The sequence below is a fragment of the Mustelus asterias genome, chromosome 3 (genome assembly GCF_964213995.1).
Source record: "Mustelus asterias chromosome 3, sMusAst1.hap1.1, whole genome shotgun sequence".
In the NCBI taxonomy this organism is placed as follows: domain Eukaryota; kingdom Metazoa; phylum Chordata; class Chondrichthyes; order Carcharhiniformes; family Triakidae; genus Mustelus; species Mustelus asterias.
Window position 1 is genome coordinate 116,804,379 of NC_135803.1, and position 18,031 is coordinate 116,822,409.

The window sequence follows — 18,031 nt, forward strand, 5'->3', positions numbered from 1 at the left end:
CTCCTGTGGGTGTTCCAATATCTCGGTTACAGTACATTCAAGTTAGATCATCCACAATTTGATATATCACTGCTAGTGGAACAAGCTTACACAATACTTTAGTCGGTAAGTAGGTAACATGGAACTGAATTAACAATGTTTACCTTAGAGACTTAATGTGCTACAAAATCATTAAATCAACTTACAATTCTGTGTAAAAAGGTCAAACATCGATTTTGCGATTTATTGCATTAATTGTAGTGTCCAAAAAGAGACATTGATGTCTGAATTTGTTTGTTTCATAAATTAAAGCAATTTTTAAAATTGTGAGAAATAATGAGCATTAGCTGGTGTGAAATCGAGGTCAGTCCTCAAATGACCAGATTTATTGAATTTATCACAACTTGCAACCTTGTTCCTTTTGAGTGTATCCATATTCTGATCAAATCATTAATAGTCAAAGGGCAGAACAGACATATTCCTATATATTCACCAAATATGAATGACTACTGAAATTCATTGGGCAGTCCACTGACTGGCTGTGACCATTTTAAACTTCTCCCCTATCTCAGTTACACTGCAATCAACACAAAAGCAAAATAGAGAGCTGATCTTCTGCACCGTGTCTCATTAGGCTTTTCTAGTCGACAGCTGATTCAAAGCCAAAACAGCTTTTTCAAAATCACAAGCCAGGAGATTGACCAGGCCAATTCTGACAAGGAAGCTCTAAAACAAGCAACTAATAAAAAAAAATGCTCATACCAGAAAACCTAGCTTCCTTTTATTCATTTTGCTCATTAACTCAGCAGAATGCATTGATACAGGAAAAAAAATGGATCAAATAGATGAGTCATTATGTCAACCTACAGACAAGTTCAAGAACCTGCCAGATATTTCTGGACATTAATTGGACAGAAATGGAGGTGATAAAGTTATTAATTGAAAAGGGAGAGATTTGTGGACTTCTGTGCAGAAAAATTAAAATTTAGAGCATATTTGGCATGTTAATTTTCACTCATTGTTTGGGAGAAATGGGGTGAAAAACAAATTAATTCCACAATGGGGCACATTTGTGAATATACAAGCGAGTTTGATTCAATATAACAGGATATAATGCAAATTGTTTATTTGTACCATATTCTTTAAGTATTTGGATAACCTTTTTAAAACTTATATGACATTACAACTTCAGGATGCTGTAAATGTTTTACAGCCAATCAGGACTTGAGATATAAGAGTTCTGAATGTGAATATAGGAATTAGAGCCAAATTGTGCACAGCAAGGACCCACACCCAATGAGAATAATCAGATGCGTGTTGATTGAGGGTTAAATGTTAGCAGGGATACATTGGAGGTTTCCACTATTCTTCAAATTAGCATCATTCCATCTTTTGGTCAGATATTGCCTCAGTTTAACATTTCATCTGAAAGTCAATATCTCCAGTACAGAAGGGGGGGGGGTGGCACTAAAAAAACCTGCAAGTCTTTAGAGTGGGACTTGAATCACAACATTCTTCACGATGAATCAAGCCCAAAACCAGGGACTTCAACCCTATGTAGTGGGTAAATACACCTCCAGTATGGTAAAACCTTACAGCATCAAATTTTCAAAACGCAATCACTGGAAGATGCAAAAGATGACCAGTATACCAAGCTATTGGGATCATTTACACCCTAGCTAATCTACCTCTTATCTGAAATAAATTTTTGGCCAATAAAAGATCAAAATGAAGAGACCAAGTCTGAAAGCAAATAGGAGCTATTTTGAACTTTACCAATAATTGAGATTCCACTATTACTAATCTAACTAATGTTATTTCGCAAATGGGAGTACTCCCTGTGGCTATGGGTGCCATTTTAAATTTCACTGAGCCACATGAAATGTTCACAGGTAGCCCCTGCACAATATGTTGATGTCACTCCCGCTACAATAACTTGCATTTATATTGCACCTTTTACATTGTAAAACAGCTTCTCAGGAGCATTAACAGACAAAATATGACACCGAGGTGCAGTGGGATCACATTTGGCTGGGTGGGTGACTAAAGTTTAGTCAAGCATGCAAGTTTCAAGGCTCACCTTAAAAAGGGAGGGGACAATAAGCTCAGGAAAGGAATTCAAAAGCTTCAGTCACTGAGATACCTGTACACAGTTCCAATTAGTCATGAATAAACTGGTTAGTGAACAATATTAAAATCTTCCAAATGCACAATTTAAAGTAGCTTTTATTGCATGCATGAGATGTTGCATATCTTTGGACCTGCAGTTAAATGTCAAACAATTGTTTGTCAAGCATCCTAGCAGCTGTTTTGAAATGGAATTGCAATCATTTCATTAATAAATGTGCTGAAAATCCCAAGGACATAATTTTTAAACTCACTTTTCCAGAGCTTTTAGGTTTGGTAAGAAGTGAAAATGGATGGTTGAGACTGCAAGTTTTTCAAATCCTACCTGGGGAGTGTGACTTCTGCTTTTTCTAATGTAGGATTTAATTAGTTTGGCAATGATTTCTGTGATCGTAAGAATGTAAGAACTGATGCTTTGTTCACATTTTACTGAACCTTTCAAGCCTAATTTCACAGAATATTAATCCCTTTTCACCTGGATCTCCTCAAAAGTCAACTGGGTACACATTAAATATAAATTGATCATTATTTCCCCATATAGTTATAATCAAAAATCAATACAAAAAGTGTTTCATTCATATTCTTGGGCAAAACAAATCACACAATACAAGAATATGAAACTTTCTACATTTGAAACTGCAATTGGAAACAAGATTGTGGAAATGTCAAACTGTTTTTATGTAACACCAAAGATCCAGATCCATGTATTTTAATTCTTGCATATCCATGAATCAAAATGCAACATTGTATCCTTAAACCCAAAAACAAAAGCTGAACCAATTTACAGAATTAAATTTAACACCACAAAAAGTGCTCAAGTATACACATCATCCAGGTAAACTATGGCAATATCAGCATGTTAGCTAGCAGCTATTTTAACAAAACTTCCTCAAAATACATAAAGCCAAGAAAAGCATAGCCTGGCACTATATCAAGCTGTTTGTTTTCTACAATACATTTTTACTCTGCAAGAAACCATCCACTTGTGCTTTGGAATACTTGACAATGGAGCATCACTATCAGGTTGTATGTGGATCGCAAAATATTACTCCAGGAATACAGCACAACATAAGTTAACAGTACAAAGTTAGTTGATAAGTTCCTCATTAGTCTTTGTTTTGAGCTGCCAACATATCAGCAAATTTAGAGACGTGTTCCTGTTCTTGACCAAGTGCATTCAGAAAGATTCCCATGGGGGTCTTCTTCAGTCCAACCTCTTCCATCTTGTTTTCAAGCTTGTTCTTCAAGTTACGAAGCCGCAGAGAAGCATGTACAAACATCACTGAAATAATGTTGTTAAAGGTTAAACTCGAGTCTACAATTTAAGTTAGTTTTTAAACTTACATTAAAAAGTGCTTTACATATTAAACATCTTACATCCAGGCAAAGAGCTCACTAAGTGAATTCTAGATAGGAACCCAGCTGCTACCTGCTCCATATAAGATTTCACCTAAATATTACAGCAGGCAAGATTTAGCAAAGCCATTTCTGAATTCTATTGGGCCAATAGACACTATAATATTCAGTTTTCTAAAGAGATGTACATTGAAATATCAATATTCTACTAATTAGAAATCATAGAAATCATAGAAACACTACAGTGCAGAAGGAGGCCATTTGGCCCATCGAGTCTGCACCGACCACAATCCCACCCAGGCCCTACCCAAACATATCCACATATTTACCCGCTAATCCCTCTAACCTACGCATCTCAGGACTCTAAGGGGCAATTTTTTACCTGGCCAATCAACCTAACCCGCACATCTTTGGACTGTGGGAGGAAACTGGAGCACCCGGAGGAAACCCACGCAGACACGAGGAGAATGTGCAAATTCCACACAGACAGTGACCCGAGCCGGGAATCGAACCCAGGTCCCTGGAGCTGTGAAGCAGCAGTGCTAACCACTGTGCTACCGTGCCACAATTAGTGATTGTATATCACTGGAATGGACCAAGGACATGAAGTAGTACTACATTAATTCATTTTCTGACAAACCTACCCAATTTAGAAATAGATTATTCTTATTACATTTGCTCTTTCAGTCATTTGGATTGTCAGAAAGGGAGGAAAATAAGACAAAAAGTCATAGTCAAGTCCTATATCCTTTCTTCATCCAAGAATGAACAATGATGATTAATGGGGTTCCTGTTTCTGACTGCTGTCCATTAAATTTGTGTTAACACTTCTGCTGAAGCTCAAGATCAGCTGACTCAGCACTGAGCATAAAGCAACATCATCCTGGTTCACAGCGAGTAGTGGCATATACTAACAAACCTATTAGGGGCTGCAGTCTATATATTTTTTTGCACACGGATGTGTTTTGGCCTGTGTTTAATCATTTACACATTTGATGGAAACATTACTTACAAAGTAAGGGTAAAGTGATTCCAAACAAGAAAACCATCACTCCACCAATGATGGAAATTAAAAAGTAGCTCATCAGCAAGATGGTGAAGACAAACATAACTGGGTAACGACGCTTGAAATGACCGACAGCCGCCTTATTTTCAGAAGCCCACATGGAACCCATGAACATCAGTACCACCACTGCTCCACCTAGGATGATCTCCAGGGGACTCATAAACCTGTCAACAAAAGAAAAAAGTTAATCAGCAAGGTAGGTTGGCAGCAGTTCAAAGTTCAATTCTGCACAGGAAATTCAAGCTACCCAGGGAATTTCAAAAAAAGAGAACAAGAATACCCTTTGTAAAAGTGAATATTTCAGTTCAAGAGATGAAATTGGAGGTTTAAGTGTATATTAATATTTCTTGGATATCCATAATTCAGAAGCAATTCTCAGCTTTATGTTTGCAAAATTCAAAATAATAGTTTATCCTAAAAGTGCTTTGGTCAGAGCAGCAGAGTAGGAGGGAGAGGAAAAGGAAACAGATGCAGTTAGTAAAAGGAAGCTTAGGAGAAGAGAAAGATAATGGCTTTGGTAATATATTACAGTAGTTGACAAATGCAACATAGGATTCCCAAGATAAGCAGCTTCAATTATAGAAGTTATTAAATCACATGTTCCATAGCTACATAACATTTTGCACAGAACATGCTACAAACAGGCAGAACAAGGATTAAAATCTAGAATTTTGCAGTTAAATATTCTGTATTCATCCATGTGATGGATGTTGGCCAGAGTCAGGTACACAGACCAGCTGCTAATAATGCCAAAACATAGCCAAGCGGATATAAACACCCATTTCAACACTGAATAAACCAACCTCCTCTTTCAAAGCTTCATCTAATTACTTTGAGTACATCAAATACTTTGGTGCATCTCTTCATCATTAACCAGCATGCACATAAATAGCTAGCTCGCTAATTATACTCTGGCAAGACAGAGCTGCTCGTCCCCATCAAGAACAACTGTGAAATAGTTGGAGGACTTAAAATTAGACTGCCCATTTATTAGGCAAATTCTACTTTTCTCCCTGAATTGTGTACATCAAAGCTAAGGTAGGGACATGGCCTGTTTACTCTGCACAATGACATTTTCTCATCTCTTTGATATAGGAAAGTATTAGATCTCTTCCCCCATTTTATAAACATGGTCTCCCAGGCATTGATATCCAAAGCACTAGGGAGAATGAGGAGCTGAAGGGAATTAGTACAAGAAAGATTATAATGGTGAAATTAATGGGTCTGAAAGTTGATGAAGTCCAAGGGCTGATATTATGCATACTGGAGTGTTGAAAGAGGTTGCTATAGAGATAGTGGATGCATTGGTGATGAGAAAATACTAGAATGGTTCCTGAAGATTGGAAGGAAGCAAATGTCACCCCACTATTTGAGGGAAGAAGAAAACGGAACTACAAACCTGTTAGCCTTACATTAGTAGGGAAAATACTAGAATCAATTATAAAAGGATATGATAAATGGACTCTTGGATAATCATGTGGGCATAGTCAGCATAGATTTATGAATGGGAAATCATGTATGACAGTTTTTTTGAGGATGTTACTAGCAAAACTGTCAAAGGAGATGTGATAGACATATTTGGATTTCCAGAAGGCTTTTGATAAAGCCCCCCATAGGAGGTTGATTAGCAAAATGAAAGCACATTGGTAGGAGGTAATATACTGGCATAGTTTAAGGATTGGCAAACCGGCAGAAAAAAGTAGGAATAAATGGGTCACTTATGTTGGAAGACTGTACCTAGAGGGGGTATTGCAGGAATCAGTATTTGGGGCCCGAGCTGTTTGCAATTTTATCAATAATTTGGATGTGGGGCTCGAATGTAATCTCCAAGTTCATGGATGATACAAAGCTAAGTGGGAACATGCAAAGGAAGATTTGGACAGACGTAGTGAGTGGGCTAGAACATGGCAGATGGAATACGAGTAATCCACTTTGTAGAAGGAACAGATGTGCAGAGTATTTCCTAAATAGTAAGAAATTAGAAAGTGTAGATGTACAAAGGGATTTGTGTATCCTTGTCCATAAGTCACTGAAGGCTAGCTGCAAGTGCAGCAAGCTATTAGAAGGCTAATGGAACGGTAGCCTTTAATCACATGATGATTTGAGTAAAGGAGTAGTGAAGTCTTGCTTCAATTGTATAGAAGCTTGGTTAGACTGTACCTGGAGAACTGTTTGCAGTTTTGATCCCCTTACCTCAAAGGATATTACCATAGAGGGAGTGCAACAAAGGCTCACCAAACTTGTTTTGGGGATGGTGGGACTATTTTATGAAGAGAGATTGGACAAACTGAGTCGATATTCTTTAGAGTTTTTGAAGAATGAAATGTGACCTCATTGAAAGCTACAAAAAAAAAACACTTAATAGACAGGGTAGATGCAGGCGAGATGTTTCCCTTGGTTGGGGAGTCTAGAACCAAGAGGCACAATTTCAAAATATAGGAAGAAACCACTGAGGAGGAAAGATTGAGAATCTTTGGAGTTCTCTATCCCAGAGGGCTGTGGAAACTCAGTAAAAACACAAAGTTGCCATCGATGACCAAAGGCCATTCTCCCTTTTGAAGGGGGAGCTGACTGGTTGTGATTTAACCTGCTAATGGAAACAACTTCCCTACGTCCATCCTATCTAAGCCGTTCATTATCTTGTAAGTTTCTATTAGATCTCCCCTCAACCTCCTAAACTCCAATGAATACAATCCCACGATTCAGGGCCAAGAAATTGCCTATTCTCCATATTTGAAATAAAAAAGGCAAGGACTGTTGTTGCCATGTGACACCAAGAATGCAATGTGCTTCTACTTCCAAGAAAACTTCCATAAGAACATGTTCCCAAGAACTGGGTGGAAGTTGAACAGTTTTCATGTGTACGCTGATGACATCCAACTCTACCTTACTTCTCCATCACCCCTTTTGACTCATCCACTGCACATACTGAGAGACAGCTTGATCAACAAATCTTGGATGAGCCACAATTTCCCTGCAAGCTAAACATTTAAGAAAGTGGTCATTGGTATTAACAGAATTCAAGCCAGTCGTCAAGTCAAAACCAAGGCAGAGCTTTTCTTCACTGATAAATTGTTGGCTGCGTTCAGTCTCATTTCCTCCCTCATACCTGGTATCCCAGATGTCCCTATTCAAACTTTAAATTAAAATGAAAATCAATTAGTTAAACCATGAGCAAGTGACAACCCCTGTAAAACAAAACTTTAAAAAAGGAAACCAAATACAATTTCTGGGGGAAATAGTTCACAGCAGCGCCCACCTGAAGCATACTGGTGGACACACCTCTTCAAGGCCACCCAACCATAAACAGTCACAGTAGAGGGGCAGACAGTTGGATGAGACGACCCCCTCTCAACTGCTTGCTGCCTTGACCTGTTGATGGCCACCTTGGCCAGGCCATGGCTTATGAGGAGATTCTCCTCCCTCTCCATCCCCATTTGCACTGGGTGACCAAAGATCAAGAGTGTGGGGCTTAAGTGCATCCAGGCATTAAGGGGCAGCCCCTTCAAGTAGCTAAAAAGCAACTGAAACCTTGGACAATCTGCACATATATGAGAGCACAGAATCCCCTATTTATACTCTTAAAAAAACAAATTAGACAAAAATGACAGGGGTAACAAGCACAGTAATTAAAACAAATGTCAAGAGAAAACCAAAATGCCATTCCCGGGGAGATGTACCCCAGCCCCCACGGAGTCCACCAGTCGCAGAAGGTCTGAACACCACATCCTCCCTCTAAGACTAGTCTTGGAATCGCCTTTTTTTTAAAAAACCATTTTGGGGGTTAAACCAACTAAACAAACTGACGGACAAAGTAAAGGAGGGGATTATCCCTTTAATGGGCTGCTATTTATATGTGCATCTTTGCGTTATATTTAGCTTTCAGTTCACATCTGTATCCTAGCTACCAAATCCATTCCCAATCTCAAGTTGAACAATTATCCTACACCCCATTGAACAATGGACATATACAATGTTCCAAAGCTCCAAACCTATGTCACAAAGACTACCCACTTTTACCTTAACCTTGCCAATGTCCTTCTGGCCCAGTTTTGAACACTCAAATTCTTCATATCAAAAACTCTGCTTCCTGCATCTTATCCAAAGTAGCATTTTCCCTTCACCCCATTCTCATTGATATACAATTTCCTAATGTTTCACATCTTAAAAATGATTTTCTCTAACATTTGTGCACTATCCTTCCATTCACCTTATTAATGGTGGTTCCACAGTATATAGGTATGCCTTTGAGTTCCTTCCCTAAACCCTTCTACCCAAGGTCTACTGCAGAAGGAAAGGATACAGTAAATGGTAGAGCCCTTAGAAATATTAGCATACAGAGGGATCTAGGCGTGCAGATCCACAGTTCCCTGAAGGTGGCAACTCAGGTGGACATGGTGGTCAAGAAGGCACATGCTGGCTTTCATCGGTTGGGACGTTGAGTATAGGAATTGGAAAATCATGTTCCAGCTGTACAAGACTTTGGTTAAGCCACATTTGGAGTATTGTGTACAATTCTGGTTGCCACACTACCGGAAGGTTGCTGATGCATTGCAAAGGGTGCAGAAGAGATTTATCAGGATGTTGCCTGGTTTGAAAGGTATTGACTATGAAGAAAGGTTGAACAAATTTGGATCGTCTTCATTGGGGCATTGGAGGATGAGGGGGGACCTGATAGAGGTTTACAAGATTATGACAAGCTTGGATAGAGTGGATAGTCAAGAGTCTTTTTCCCAGGGTCGAAGGGTCAATTACTTGGGGGCATAAACTTCCCCCTCTCGCTTTCAAGTTAAGTGTTGTAAAGGAGCAAGTTTTTCCAGAGGGTGGTGAATGCCTTGAATGTGCTGCTGGAGGAGGTGGAAGCCGATTTTATAACATTCACGAGGCATCTGGATAGTTACATGAATAGGCAGAGAATAGAGGGATATGGACCACAGAGGCAAAAATATATTAGATTAGAGGGGTATTTGTCAGCACAGATTTGGTGGGCCAAAGGGCCTGTTCCTGTGCTGTGCTCTGTTCTCTGTTCGCTTCTCAGGAAGCGGATACAGTAGTGACTTTTAAGGGATGTCTTGACAAGTACGTGAATGAGATGGGAATAGAGGGATATGGTCCCCAGAAGCATTGGGGGTTTTAGTTAAGTCAGGCAGCATGGTCAGTGCAGGCTTGGAGGGCCGAAGGGCCTGTTCCTGTGCTGTAATTTTCATTGTTCTTCAAGAGGCTCCTTAAAAGGCCCCTCTTTTGACTTGACATCTTTTTTTTAAAAACAAAGATGCCACGATGAAATGAGATATTTTGCCACATTTTAAAAGGTGCTAAATTAAGCATTTGGAGTGACTTGATAACCATCTTCTTTCCATTCTTTCCCCTAATTGTGGAATTCGCTTTCAGAAGTCGGATCAAAAACTGATGAGACACAGGTTACTCCGATACCTTCGTTATTGCATCAGAGGAGAGATCGCTAGACCATGCACAAGAATGGGTTCATGAGTCTCTGTCTGGCTTACAAAACAGTTTTCAGTTATACATGACGGAGATACATCCACATACTTCTGTTAGCCAATAAGGGCATAGCTGTATTGTTACATTTTGATTAGATTACTTTCAAGAACAAAAGGCCAATCCCTCTGAAGCCAGAACCACAATTACCTGTTAGCAGTTTCTTTAACGTGATTAGTTTCGCTGGGCCTTGTCGCCCTCGCCTCAGGCCCTTTCCAAAACCAGTTTATCCCTCAACCGATTTCTAGTTACGCATCCCAATTTTAACCCTTTCCTCTTCGCAATCTACCTTATACACATTCCCATAATTACACTTGGAAAACAATTTCCAAGAACACATCCTCTGGTCTGCAAAAAATATATATTTCCAGTACATCAAGGACACAATGGCCCTATTTTGCCATTACAAGGTGCAGTTTTACACATTTTTGTTGCAGTCAGTTCTCAGCATAAGAGTTTGTAGACGAGGTTAAAATTAATGGAGGTGAAATCCAGAGGTATGCTTCTTACAAAAGAGCATTACTTGGCTGCACGATCCCTTATAAATACTCCGTAAATCATCTCTGCATTTTAAATGTTTTGTAGCTGCAACAAACTTCAGCCACAAATTGGTGATGATAACTGCATCATTGGGAGTCAGTGCCAAAATGTGCCACAGCTATCAGCCAGGTACTACAGCAGCACAGTAACGAGGGGGGCGGGGGGACAAAATACTAATTAAAACAAAGGATGATACCAAACCATGTGCACAACCTGCAAGTTGGACTCAAAAATGCACCCTACATCCCATCTTCCAAATGTCAATTTACATCAAGTATCTTCAATATTTCTTCAGAATATGTCCAGACTTATATTGGATGAAAATGAGCAAATAACTGGGGCCCAAGGAAATTGCTTCATGGATGTCATTAAACATGACAAAAAAAACGAATTTAACCAGTGGAATACTACTCCAAAATCCAGCTCCTAGCAGCAAATTACTGTTGCCATGTTCCTATTGTATTCCCTCAAGCCAGTGTTGTATGAGTAACAACATTTTTTTAAAAATGCATAGTTTCCTCATGATACCAGTTTTCCATGGTGCATAAGGACAGGAAACATGAACTCAGCCAATGAAAATGCTTACCCCCATGTGAAGCAAACTGGTCGACTAATGACAGCGCCAGTCATTCCACAGCACTGAACTCATCATCTATCTTCTGCTTTCAAATTCACTGGAAACAATGAGGTGTGCCTGGTTTACTACAGCCAAGCATTAATTATCCTTATTATTCATAACATTTAGAAACGTCAGCTCCAATTTTACAGGCTGCAATATTACACAACCTACATGTAGTCAAAATTACTTGCAAAATTAATGGTTAAGCATCATAAGACTATGCCAAACTGCATTGGAAGTACAAATGCTTCAAGGAAATAGTAAGGGCATGTACTGATAGTTAGGCACACCTCCTCCTTTTCTACTGTGCAATATGAAGTCACTTAAACCATTTCAGTTTCATTTCAATCATTCAAGCAATACCCATTAGAGCTACCACTTAATGTAATAAAACAGTCAAAAATATATTCTTGATTGAAGCCAAAATTGTCTAAGCCCAATGCTTCAAAGTTACAGAATGTTACATAGAAATGGGCCCAGCTAATTACCATATCTGCACCAGCACACCTTTCCACAAGCCAGCTAGCCCAAATCCTCTCTCCATAACGTTTGGAACTCCTCGTATTCAAGCAATCATCTAACTCTTCAAAAAGATGAACTCTGCATCAATAACAGTTTATGGTCGATTGTTAACATTATCCATATCCTCAAAAATTCTATCCTTCCCTGGCTGAAATCTTTTACAGACATTTGTGGCCTTTGGTTACTGACTCTGACTGGTAGGACTAATCTAATTGATCATAATTTTGAAGACCTCCCAATTTATCATTTCTTGATCTTCTCACATCTGCCCTCAAGTTGGGATATTTTATCAGATCTGCCCTCATCACTTGTACTATCCCAGTGAATTCAAGCCACATGACATTCCTTTTTCTATCCTTAAACTATAATGCCTAGAATTTTATATATAACCCCAACTACGGTCAGATACAGTTTTATACAGGTTCAATATTACCACCACTCCACCCCACACCCCCATCTTTATCCCCTTTTAAACCTCCAGACAAAACCAAGGATTCAATTTACTTATTTTACAGTTATATTTTTCAGCGCCAAACTCCTTGATCAACCTCCATTTAAAAGAGATACAATGGAAGATATATTTACTTTTTGAAGTGTATTCTTCAGTTTTGTTTTCCAACTGTGAATTATCTACCACCACCTGTCCACTCAAAGTCTATCACAATTTTAAATACCTCACTGATACTATTATATAGAGTGTATGTGTTAATCCCCAAATCCAGACCAATATACAATATAAATACAAGAAATAAGAGTAATAGTAAATTAGAGTAGTCCCATGCATAATCCCCTCATTACATCAAAATGATTTTGAATTGTTTTTTACCATTACCTTTCACTTTTTGCCATCCGTAATTTCATGTTACCTTTGTCAAAAGTCTCCCAGCTGGTCCCATATCAAATGTATTTTTTTTAAAAACCATTCAACTGTCAGCTACTGCATTTCCCTCATCTCTCCCACTTCAAAGGATCATATAATTGTGGCCAAGCATGACCTCAGAAATACATGTTGACTCCGTGTACTGAGCAATTCTATCTCACGTTGTAGATTCTGGCAGCTCAAAAATCTGAAGCAACAACAGGCTCAATCTCCTGGTTAAGTCCAGCCTCCTTTTGTAAAGATAGTCATCATGTTTGCCACTCTATGATTTCTCTTTCGAAGAACTCTGAAAAGTTATCAGGTCCTTGATCATTTTGTCCCTAGATGGACAGCTAAAGATCAAGAGAAGTATCAAATCCCAGTTTGGGATGTGTCTACCATAAGCTCAATTAACTTTAGTTTTCTTCTTTAGAATAATAGTTGTTCTACACACCCTATTTCACTTACATATGCAGGAAGTTCAATATATCATATTAGTCTATTTATGTTATGCCCAGTAATTAGTTCCAAAGTATTTCAAACATTTGAATTAGTGATGATATTCTAGCTTTGCTTATTGGAGGTGGCATTAGGTTAAGTGTGTTTCTGATCGTGATATCTAAAATTTACCCAAAGAAATCTGCTTTTGTAATGGGCTACACCATTTTAGTAGACTACCAATAAAGATGATCCTTCATTAGATTAAGTGGCAACTGGTTTGATAGAGTGGAACTGAACCATACAATGCAGTAAAGTTCCAGATTCAATACTCAAGTATGCGGAATTATTAGTCTCAGCTGGGTCAGCAATAAGGGTGGAACAATTGGTTCAATTAGCCTTAGATTTACGGATAAAACCACCAAATTGATTGCTATCTTGTACCTCTGTTACACAAGTCCACATGACCATCAGGTGAGAACAGGCCAGTACTTTGTTGCGAAACACTCCTATCTAGGACCACATGAAACATTCCCTTGTGGGTAGAGTACTGAAGAGCAGGGAGCAGATTTCCAGCTCGTTAAAAAAAGCACCACTTCTGGCTAAAATACAAAGCTCTATTTCTTATTTGGCATAAGTACCCCAGGATCTTTTTTTAAAAAAAAAAATCAATAAACATCAAGCAGAGTTCAGTAAAATAAAATTTGGAGCAAGAGCAATGCAGTAATTTAAATCAGAACCAATAAGTTAGGCTGTGCCAGTTATTGTAATGGACTATTTAACCAATAATTGGTGATAACGTTTCCAATTATGTGAAATGATTTTTCCAAGTGGCCTCTGGATCATTTCAAGAATGCCCTCTTTTTAGGAAACACAGTAAGAGTCACTAAGATATTACAATATCAGCCAATACACTAATGAAAACTATTCCATCACTTTATTGTTTGATCAAATGAAAACATGTAGATCTTCTATGTAGTGCCCAAGAAAACTCCCAGAAACATTATAAACCAAAATATGGCACTATATACTACAGGTAGGTTTTGAGTATCTTAAAAGATGAAAGGAAGGTGGACAGGCTAAAAGGCATCAGGAGTGTATACCAGAGCTTAGGGCATAGGCAACTGAAGGTACAGCCACCAATGGTGGAGCAATTAAAGCAGGCATGCTGAAGAGACCAAAATCAGGAGGAGATTACAGAGATAAACAGCAGAGCCAGAGGAATTTGAAATTAAAGGATTGACTTAAAATTTCTATGTCTTCCTCAACCAAGTAGACCAGTGAACCGAGGATGATACAGGAATAGGAGATGGAGTTCAGACTCTGAATACCATTCCATGGTTGTTTGAAAAATGTTTAAGGAATAGACTTAAAGCTTGTATAATCAGTTCTGATCATTTTTAAATGAGTAAAACGAAAGAAAATGTTAGTTTATAATTCATTTCAATAAAAGTGTTATGTAATTGATGGGGGGGGGGGGAGAAGAAAGAGAAAGAAAAGAGGGGTTAGGGTTTTCTACTAAGCGTTCCCAGATTTGTAGCACAGTAACACAATGGTCAACACTGCTGTCTCAGTGCCAGGTACCTTTGGGAGACTGTTTGGAGTTTCCCCCTCTCCCCCCATGTGTGCATTTCCCCTCCGGGTGCTCCAGTTTTCTCCCACTGTCCAAAGATGTGCAGGTTAGGTGGATTGGCTGTGCTAAATTGCCCCTTAGTGTCCCAATATGTGATGGTTTGGGGGATTAGCCAAGGTAAATGCTTGGCGTTAAGAGGATGGTGCAAGCCTGGGTAAGATGCTCTGAAGGAGAGTCAGTGCGGGCGTGATGGGCCAAGTGGCCTCCTTCTGCATTGTAGGGATTCTATGATTTCCATGGGTTGTCTGATACATAACTTAAAAAAAAGGAAAGCCAGCAAACGTTACACTTCTCTCCAAACAGAAATACTCGGTCAAAGCAAGCTTGGCTGTGTCCCATCTACGAGTCCACTGACTCATAGTTGAAGATAAAATGAATACACTGCTGGCAGCAGAATGCACTCATTGCTGAAGGAGCGGGGTGTCTGCGAACTAATTCACCAACTAACTCAGGCAGGGACATCAAGCTAATGCATGCAATTAACTCAAAAACAACGTAGCATAAATCGGTACAACATGAAATTACCCGGCTTCCAACTTAAATACTAAAAGCTGCTGATTCAAGCATTATAAAACGTCGTGCCAAGCCACTGCGATATTAAAAGAAATGCGACTGTGTTTACATGTGAGAAATGGCACCTTGCCGAATTAATTTAAACAAAAGGAGCCAGCATCAATCTAAAGGAAGCAGCTGCTCCAAATACACTGTCCCCCTTTACAACTTTGAAACAAGGCGGCTGCGGGCCCAGGCACAAGAGCTCCTTTACCCGATCAGTATAAAGATGCACACAGCCATGACCAAGTAGTTACTCTGGTAATACAGCAGGTTGCTGATCACTCGGTTGTTCCATTTGACCAAATCTCGAAAATCCGGCTGGGCGAAACGCGCCGAACCCAAAATAAAATCATCCCAAGGTCTTAAGGGAGCGAATTGCACTTCCATGGTGGCCAGCTGCCGCACTGAATGTGAAACCGAGAGAGATGACAAGCAGCTTAAAGAGGCGTCACTGGACTCCACCCGAGGCAGCCAGTGACATGGAATCAGCTGCAGCCTCACTCGGAGATTCGTGCAGCGGTTCAGAGGCCGTGTGATCCCTTATTCCCGGGATCATGTGCAGGCTTTAACCGGGATTTCTTTTGATACCAACCAAGTAGTTCTTTCGGGTAGCTCTTTCGGCACCAATCAAGTAAACGAACTCAAATTAACTTAGGGACAAATTAAAAGGGGCGGCTCCCCAAAAGGAAGGGCTTTAACCGGGAGCTCATACAGCCACACAACTCTGCCTTTCCCAGTAGGCAATAAGAAGACACTGAGTTGCTCCCCCAGTTCATCAAAAACATGTTCCTCTTCACCTTGACCACTAATAAAGAACAAAATCTTTTTTTTAAAAAAGAGATAGGACCTGGGTAAGATACTCGTGTCAGAGAGGCCGTGCAGACTCAATGGGCTGAATGGTCTCATCTGCACTGTAGGGATTTTGTGATGACTAAATGCATCTACATCTACAATCGTCTCATTAGCACCCAATAATTGTGGATTTCTCCAAAGCGATTATCATATGAGAGTCTAAATTCTATTCCAGAAAGAGGCTTTAAAATCTTTGGCGGCACTGCTGCCTCACAGCGCCAAGGACCCGGGTTCAATTCCAGCCCTGGGTGACTCTCTGTGAAGTTTGTACGTTCTCTCCATGTCTGCGTGGGTTTCCTCCGGGTGCTCTGGTTTCCTCCCACCCTCCAAAGTTGCACATGTTGGGTTATTTGGCCATGGTAAATTGCCCCTTATTGTCAGGGATTGGCAAGGTAAATACATGGGGTTATGAGGATAGGGCTTGGGTGGGATTGTTGTCAGTGCAGGCACAATGGGCTAACGGCCTCCTTCTACATTGGAGGGATACCATTCTATAAACTGAAATAATATTTAGAGTACCCCTGACCCTCTCGTGCCCACTGGTCACAGAGGTCTATTGTAGTGGTTCTCAAACTGGGGGTCCATTGACTGCTGGGGGTCTGCAGAGACTTGACAGGCGTCCACAAAATAACGTGAAAATGCTTTGCGAGCAATAGTTGGCCTAACAGGTGGACAGGGCTGCTGTGGTCAATAGTAAGTAAGACAGCTGGAGGTAAGCTTGGTGCAAGCCAGGAGACAGGAATAGAGTGCAGCTGCCAAATGTGCAGCCAAGTGAGCTGGCTGGCCTATCTAGGAGGGGAACGTGCAAGGAGGAGCCCTGGGAGCACCACACAAATTGTCAGGTAGACCCACAGTTACCAAGATTGGCAGTGGGCACCAGCTCAGCTTTGTACGAGAGAGGGAGGGTTTTAAAATATCAAATTACTACATTTTGAAATTTTTAAAAAGTCACCAAAATACAAGTATGTCCAAGGCATCATTTTCCTTAAAGCAGGGAAGACAAAGTACAGGGCTCATCTAGAAGTAGAGAATGATTTATGGATCTCACTGGCAAACATTGCGCAACAGATGGACTCTACAATGAGAAGCAGGCACACTGATAGGTGTTTTCTTGGAAATGTTATTAAAACACTCTTTATATGCAACACTTTCATTTAGATAAGGAAGTCTAGCCTTTAGGGTGGTACAGTGGCAAGCACTGCTGCTTCACAGCTCCAGGGACCTGGGGTTCGATTCCTGGCTTGGGTCATGTCTGTGTGGAGTTTGCATGTTCTCCCCGTGTCTGCGTGGGTTTCCTCCGGATGCTCTGGTTTCCTCCCACAGTTCAAAGATGTGCCGGTTAGGTTGATTGGCTATGCTAAATTGACCCTTAGTCTCCCGGCATGTGTAAATTAGAGGGATTAGCAGGATTAATATGTGGGGTTTCGGGTGGGGTTGGTGTCGGTACAGGCCTTATAGGCCAAATGGCCTCCTTCTGCACTGAAGGGTTCCTATGATTCTTTAAGATCAAGCATAGGATCAACTGTAAGATCAGGTGTCATGCCTGTTCTCTTATCAGCTTGGATTTAGTCTGTCTTGTTTGTGGGGATCATGAATTGCATTCGATTTGAATTTGAATTGGTTTTTGGAGCAAACGAGGAGATGGATTAGGGGCTTGCCCTTTTAACTCTGAAAAAAGAATAAAATTTTAAAATAAAAAAAGAGGTTTGTGATTACTAATCCATTTCAAATGGAGTCATAGAACATAGAACATAGAAAGCCACAGCACAAACAGGCCCTTCGGCCCACAAGTTGCGCCGATCACATCCCCACCTCTAGGCCTATCTATAGCCCTCAATCCCATTAAATCCCATGTACTCATCCAGAAGTCTCTTAAAAGACCCCAACGAGTTTGCCTCCACCACCACCGACGTCAGCCGATTCCACTCACCCACCACCCTCTGAGTGAAAAACTTACCCCTGACATCCCCCCTGTACCTACCCCCC

The 18,031-nt window shown here is 40.1% G+C and overlaps 1 protein-coding gene across 1 annotated transcript; it reads right to left on the bottom strand.

The window, feature by feature from the left end:
• Window positions 1-197: 197 nt before the first annotated feature.
• LOC144491538 (PRA1 family protein 3-like) lies at window positions 198-15,643 on the bottom strand. Its single transcript, XM_078209474.1, has 3 exons — window positions 15,405-15,643; window positions 4,475-4,692; window positions 198-3,388 (listed from the first exon to the last, which is right to left on the bottom strand). The coding sequence occupies exons 1-3, from the start codon at window positions 15,578-15,580 to the stop codon at window positions 3,213-3,215; spliced, it is 570 nt and encodes a 189-aa protein (XP_078065600.1). The 5' UTR covers window positions 15,581-15,643; the 3' UTR covers window positions 198-3,212.
• Window positions 15,644-18,031: the final 2,388 nt, after the last annotated feature.

Bases quoted from the DNA above. Each gene is read 5' to 3' on its own strand.
- LOC144491538 (XM_078209474.1), bottom strand. From the start codon at position 15,580: ATGGAAGTGCAATTCGCTCCCTTAAGACCTTGGGATGATTTTATTTTG. The intron at 4,693-15,404 runs GTAAAGGAGCTC...TTTTGTTGACAG, and splicing joins TGCATCTTTATACTGATCGG to GTTTATGAGTCCCCTGGAGA. The intron at 3,389-4,474 runs GTAAGTAATGTT...ACATTATTTCAG, and splicing joins AATCACTTTACCCTTACTTT to TGATGTTTGTACATGCTTCT.